The sequence below is a fragment of the Austrofundulus limnaeus genome, unplaced genomic scaffold (genome assembly GCF_001266775.1).
Source record: "Austrofundulus limnaeus strain Quisiro unplaced genomic scaffold, Austrofundulus_limnaeus-1.0 Scaffold106, whole genome shotgun sequence".
Taxonomy (NCBI): domain Eukaryota; kingdom Metazoa; phylum Chordata; class Actinopteri; order Cyprinodontiformes; family Rivulidae; genus Austrofundulus; species Austrofundulus limnaeus.
The window spans coordinates 1,530,016-1,537,082 of record NW_013952508.1 but is presented as its reverse complement, the minus strand read 5'-3'; the positions used below and the strand labels follow the sequence as shown (position 1 = coordinate 1,537,082).

General features: G+C 39.5%; 1 protein-coding gene across 1 annotated transcript in view; it reads left to right on the top strand.

Annotated features, from left to right (window-relative positions):
* si:ch211-207d6.2 (sickle tail protein homolog) overlaps positions 1-7,067 on the top strand; it is a gene marked incomplete in the record, with an annotated part of 73,176 nt that overhangs the window by 25,704 nt on the left and 40,405 nt on the right. The window contains 5 exon segments of the mRNA XM_014013844.1: positions 475-652; positions 803-1,007; positions 2,116-2,200; positions 4,621-4,915; positions 5,761-6,040. Coding sequence (XP_013869298.1) covers positions 475-652; positions 803-1,007; positions 2,116-2,200; positions 4,621-4,915; positions 5,761-6,040 — 1,043 coding nt within the window.

Here is a 7,067-nt window from a genome sequence, read left to right as displayed (position 1 = left end):
GTGTGTGTGTGTGTGTGTGTGTGTGTGTGTGTGTGTGTGTGTGTGTGTGTGCACTTGAAGAAAGTTTGACGTACGCTCGGTCAGCAAAGGCTCCTGGGACATTTCATAAATTGATTAAAAAATGTGTACTATCTTGTATAAATCTACATGTGTACTTAAATTTAATCTAAATGTCTCTTGTAGTTATTTGTATTTCATGTTTCATCTTAATATAATTCATAGATAAAATAAGCACCATGAGTGAAAACTATCTGCACTACAGCCTCTTATTTAGCCTTTGGATCAATTGTTACAGTGATTGTAAGTCAAAATTAAGTGTTTTTACATCAGATTACAGGAAATTACAATCTGGTAACCAGGGCAACACCTGGCAGGCAAGTCTGTTTCAAACAAATATTTCTATCAAGGTTCCTCAGTGCTTCGTTTTCTATATTTCTGTACAGCTGAGGAGTCTCTATTTTTAATTCTGTCCAGGTGAGGAGTATCCAGTCCTCAGGTGTGGTGGGTTTGGTGGAGGAACAGGACCCCCTGGCTTTGGAGATCATGGCTGATGAAGAGGTGATGTCTCCTTCAGCCCACTTTCTACGAGGCTGCAGATCCAGATCAAGTCTCCCTGCAGGTCGCTTAAGTCAAACACGAGACAGGCCTAAAGGTAAAGACATTAACTCAAGGCCACATGTTAGTCAATGCATGGCCACAAGATCATTTTGAGCAGCCATGTCTCTTTGCAAGATACAGACGGAGTCAGATTACTGTATGTGCTGTTAAACTGTATATTTTATTGCCTCGGTGTGTTGTGCAGGTGTGTTATACCTGCAGTATGGAGAGGAGACAAAGCTGGTCCGGATGCCACCACCGGAGGAAATCAGCTGTCAGGACTCTGTGCGGGCTCTGTTTGTCATTGCGTTTCCCGACCAGCTCAACATGAAGATGTTACAGTCTCCCAACATGGCCATCTACATCAAGGACACCAACCGTAACATTTACTACAACCTGGAGGACGTCAGGTGTGTTGATGCACAGAACTTAATGATAATTTATTAAAATCAGTTATGTTGAAGCAGGGGTGCCTCTGAAACAGGATGTGAACATGGGGAGGCGGCCCTCTTTAGTGAGTTACTTCCTGTTTCCCTGCTGAGCTGTTAATTGTTTCCTCACGAAATCTTTTATTTTATTGGATTTATCTGACTTTCATACTATTTTTTGACACTAAAACACAATCACTCTGTATATATAAAATTGTTTTCTACATTTGTAATGTGCTTTAGGCACCTTTTGTCTTTCAACACCTGTAGGTTTTATAGAAGTGTTTGGTTTCTGTTAGCTGTAGCTAGTCTTAAAGCTGGTGGAGGAATAGCTAAACATTTGACACATGGAACAGACGTCAAACACAACAAAAAAACAAGAAGTGCTGAAAGACAAAAGGTGCTCCAAGCACAACACAATCATAGAAAACAACGTAAATAGTGACTGTGTACTAGCACAAAAAAATGCGAAAGTCAGGTAGGTCCAGAAAATTTAAAGATTCAAGCTGCTAGCTGAGCAAACAGGAAGTGACACAATATGCCTTACTACGAAAAAGGCATAAACAAAATAAAAGCACATGTCAGGCTTCTCCTTCCTGAAAAATACCACTAACACACCCAAATCTAAAAGCAAACCAAGAAAATTTAACTGAAAAACAAAACCCAAACAATAAAACCTCCAAATAACAGTAACACGGTTTCATCAGTAACAAGGAGCAAAACATCATCAATCAGCAACATAATAATAAAATGTTCTTAACATTGTTAATCATTACTTTAACTGTTGATAAAAAAAGATTATAATTATGATTGGTTCAGAGTCTTGCAATCTGTATCAAAGAATTACACTTCAATAGACTTTATCTCCACCAGCATGTATTTATAACTTTGATAAATATTCTGAATCCAGTTTTTATTTGCAAGTTTTGGCCTCTAATCTGCATCTTCAGTTGTTTTTATATTAAACCTGGAGTGGCATTGCTATGAGGCAGGTCAGTAAAGATTAGTTGGTTCAATCATTCAGCATTGTTTAAATAATATTTCAAATACACTGAAAATATAACCTGACTTTCTTTCTGCTTGTTTGCAGAAACATCACCTCTTCTTCCTGTCTGAAGGCTTATCATAAAGACCCAGCGCAGGTCTTCAACAGACATGCTAACGCTGAGGGACGGGTGAGTCCAGTTAACATACACCAAACAACACAGGCTGCTTCATATGTGATTAAATTTGTAATAAATACTCTAAAGTTCTGTCATTTCATGAAGAAATGCATTTCACCTGCTGCATTTCAACGTAGAGTTTTAGACTAAGAGCATCTTATGATAAAAAGGGAGTTTCAGCTGTTTTGAGCAAACTTTAGTAATGATGTTATGTTTGATCTTGTGCTGTTGTGAGATGTGTGGAGGAGCCAGACTGGGACCACTGGTAACTTTGCTGAGGATCTAATCATGTTTCTTCATCATTCTCTCATTTACTGACATGGGCAGTGACTAATATGTAGAATTGCATCGTGAGAATTACCTGTTGGAGCAGTGCAGTTTAAAAAACAGTCTCTGTATAAAAATAGCTTTGTCAAAATGTTTCTGGCAAAACAACTGTTGGGGTGGCCAAACATTTTTCTTTGATGTAAGGAAATATTGGGGATGACTCTCAGGTAAGGCCACACCAAATTTAGCTCAAACTCTGTAAGTTTGACTAAATTAGAGCTATTTTTGTATTTGAATATTTCTTTCCTGAAAGCAACAACAAAAAACTAAAACTGCAAACCAGTTATGACCGGGGTCCAAGCCTGTTTATGTCTGTCAATTTTGGCTCATGCTGTTTCCAGCATCCTGTCGACCTTGTGTACCACAGATTATTAGCAGGATGTGGAGATTTTATAAGATCCGTTTGACTGCCTTGTGTCGCAGCATTGTTTCAGCTCTTTCTCCATGGGTGTGCCTATAAGTGTTTCTCATCAATTCAGGGTCGGCCAAATGTGTCTCAGTTTTTGTTCCAACCATGCTTTTGGATCCACCTCAGTGGTATTTCCAGACAGGTCAAGCTGAGTATTGATTCTATAATGGATAATAGGCTTTTGTGAACATTGGTCCCAAGTATAGGGTTTTTGTGAACATGGGTCACATGAAAGGCATAGACAAGTATATGTGTGTATGTGTGTCCCCAAAAAGTGGGTAAATGAGTATGTATTTGTGATCCTGTAAATGAGAAAGTCAAGGATATGTGTGTATTTCTTCCTTTGTGTTTATTAATTTTGGCAGTTTTTCCCAGAACACACAGCCTTTTGAGGACTCACTCTGTGGACCAAAGCTTTGGTCCCTAACATGACATATGAAATCAACATAAATTCCACATGAGGATAGAAAAACTAGTATGTGTGTGTGTCTGTGAAAACGGATCATAGCTGTTACAGCAAATGAATGAATTGGGTTCAGTGATGAAATTGGCAAATCATAATTCATATTGTGGAAAAACTTGATTGAAGCTTGACTTATTCTGCCTTCAATTTTTAACATGCAGCATTTTTTAACATCTTCAGTATTTTCTCCAAAACAATCAACAAAGAAGATTTTAGAAACAAACTAAAACTCCAACACATGAAGTGTTAAAGGGATCCATGATTAGTTGTAACATTAGACTTTATTTGATAAACATATATTTTGACTGTAAAATAAAGACTGTAAAAATAATGTAGGCTGTCTAGGTTTTATAATTTTTAAACTAAAACTTTAAAAATATATTAGACTGATGGGGCCATTTTATTTACACGCAAAGCATTCTGGGTAAATGATGACGTGGATAGGTCCTCGGTGCGAGGCTGCTAGCGAGCTATATCCACCCTGAAGGTTAATCTTGGACAATATCTGATGATCGACTCTTTTAAATGAAACCAGAGAGCGTTGACAGAGAGGAGAAGGTAGAAATGACTCAGCCTGTGACTGAAAATATGGATGGAGGACCTCAGTTTAGCTTGTCAGTTTGTTGTGCTAACGCCGAGCTAATACATATCAGGCAATATAGTGTCGGCACTAGCGCAAAGACTAACAGGCTAAGCTGAGGTTCTTCTTCCATGAAGCAGCTCTCTTGTCCTCCATCCATATTTTCAGTTATAGACTTTATTGTTTCTGCCTTCTCCTCTCTGTCAACGCTCTCTGGTTTCATTTAAAACAGCACAGTGCCCTGAGACAATGTATGTTGTGACTTGGCACTATATAAATAAACTGAATTGAATTGAAACTGAATTAAAAACAAGTCAATCATCAGATATTGTCCAAGATTAACCTTCAGGGTGGGTATAGCTCGCTCACACCGAGGACCTATCCACGTCATAATTTACCCAGAATGCTTTGCATGTAAATAAAATGGCTCCATCCGTGTTAAAATACATTTTCAAAAATTTACAAAACTAAACAGCTGACAATATTTTTACAGTCTTTATTTTACAGCTAAAATAAATGTTTATCAAATAAAGTCTAATGTTACAACTAATCGTGGATCCCTTTAATCAATTATAAATGTATATCTTATGAATAATTTCTGAGAGTTTTTATGAAATCCATCCAGTGGTTGATCATATTTTTGTTTTTTACAGATTTCTAAAGAGGTGTTGTACGGCCGCCACAGTCCAGTCCACAGGAGGTCATCAGGCCGCAGCACACTGCAAGGCCTGCAGGGATCTATGTCTCCTCCCTTGGTCCGCTCCATGCCCTCCTCCCCATCCAGGATGGCATATGGTGGATGGGGTACACATGGAGGGAAAAGAGTTGTTGACCCAGGCAGCTCTGCATTACCCAGTAACCAGCTCTCAGGGGGAGGCCAGTCCAGCGGTCCTGGTACCAGCACCACCAGCACCAGTGCTATTCTGGAGAGAAGAGACATCCGACCTGGTGAGACACTTGTAGGGTCTTTAACCTCCATCATCATTGTGTTCTCCGGTTTCAAACTCAAGCTAAATGGCGTCACAGTTTGATATTTTCATAATCGTCACTGAAAGGTGAAAAATGGGCATATCTGTGTTTGTTTCACTGCTTGTTAGCATAATATTCCATGAACCACTGGACAGAATTTAAGAAAACCCTAGCCCAACAACACAACTGACAAACTAATGAAGTTGATGCAAGTAAAGATGGCAGGCACAGCTAATCAGATTATAACACAAACCACATACAGTAGCAGACAGGTCTGGGCCAGTTCTGGCAATGATGGCACTGTTTTTACAATGACATGCCACAACAGGCCCAGTTGTGGTTTGGTTTATGTGGTTCTGGCCCATGCTTGACCACCTCTGACAAACCACACCAGGGCCACCATTATTTGTGGTATCTGGTAAAATAACTGACATGCATTATGGGAAATGTGCTTTATGGATTTAAAGCAGTGTATGCTTATTTTAAGACATTAATACATCTTTGAAGGTGACGCGGTCCGCATAAAATGTGGTGGAAGGCCACATTTAGCCCGCAGGCCTTGAGTTTGACATATGTAGCCTAAAACCTACTTTGATATTTTATTTATTCAGTGACATTCAGTAACATCTACTAAATGACTAAATGATACCACTGTTATTTATATTTTTGTGTTTTTGTTCACATCTAAACTGTGTGTTCCCGTGTGTGTGTGTGTGTGTGTATGTGTGTGTGTGTGTGTGTGTGTGTGTGTGTGTGTGTGTGTGTGTGTGNGTGTGTGTGTGTGTGTGTGTGTGTGTGTGTGTGTGTGTGTGTGTGTGTGTTAGATTCAGATGCAGACCTCGGCAGCAGTAAAAGCACGGCCTTGGTGCTGCGTAAAGACGAAGGAGCCCAGTACTCTGAGTCTTACTCCTCCTCCCCGCAGGAAAGAGGAGTTCGGCTCAGGATCTCCTCCTCCCTGTGCAGCGCCCCTCCCATCCTCACCACAGATGCAGTGGATTCTGGAGTCCTTGGAATCCCAGGCGGGCTGCAGCAGTACAGAGCCTCTGTCAAACCTCTGATGGGCTTCGGGGAAACCAAGGAGCACCAGACCCGCTCCATCCACAGGTCGCCTCACACAGTGGCGCATCTAGAAAAGTTTCCATTGGGGGGCAAAAGCTCTAGGCAGGATGGCGTCAACAAAACATCTACAAAAACACTTTAAAACTATTTATTGTGTCATTTTTCTCTTCTAAGAAACAATAACTTTTAGTTATATTTTTAGTTATAGTTATTTTTATATATCGTATATATATTTTATATAAGCTAACGCTAAGTCTCTGTCGTCATTACACCATGAACGTCGGCCACTTTGGCAGCTTCATTGCAAACTTAAGTGGAGTTTACTGTTGTTTTATAAAACATCAGCTAGAAAAACTTTACCTGCAGGAAGTTGGAAGCTCAGTGACTCCACTCTGCAGCAGACAGACTGCCTCGTCAATGTGACACATGTTCCGCCTGCAGAGCGGCAGGCAGGCAGTGTTTGATGCAGGGCCATAACTATGTTTTTCAGGGGCCTCAGATTATATTTACACTTATATATTTTTGGTAAAGAAATATTTATTTTAAGGCTTTAATAGGCTTTTGATCTAACAATCAGAAACATAAAAGTAGCGGGGCAGCAGGGGGGCGTAGATCCACCCCCGCCTCACAGCTTCACACCCAGAACAGGATAGATGAACACTTTCTGTCCCCCCAGCTATAGCTGCCATCTTTATTGGGGACAGTTGCAGATGCACAGATAAAAGTATTTTCTAAAAGTTTCGTTACAATCAAAGTGATTCATGGGATATTTTGCTAATAGACAAACAGGATTGACTTCAACAGTGGTTTTTAGCAGATATCTTATGCAATGTGTATCTACAGGTGCTGGTCATAAAATTAGAATATCATGAAAAAGTAGATTTATTTCAGTAATTCCATTTAAAAAGTGAAACTTGTATATTATATTCATACATTACATACAAACTCATATATTTCAAATGTTTATTTTGTTTAATTTTGATGATTACAAATGACAACTGTAAAGAACCCTGCTTTATGAGATTAATACCAGCTTAATCTCATAACAGTCATGTTCCACAAGATCTTGCAG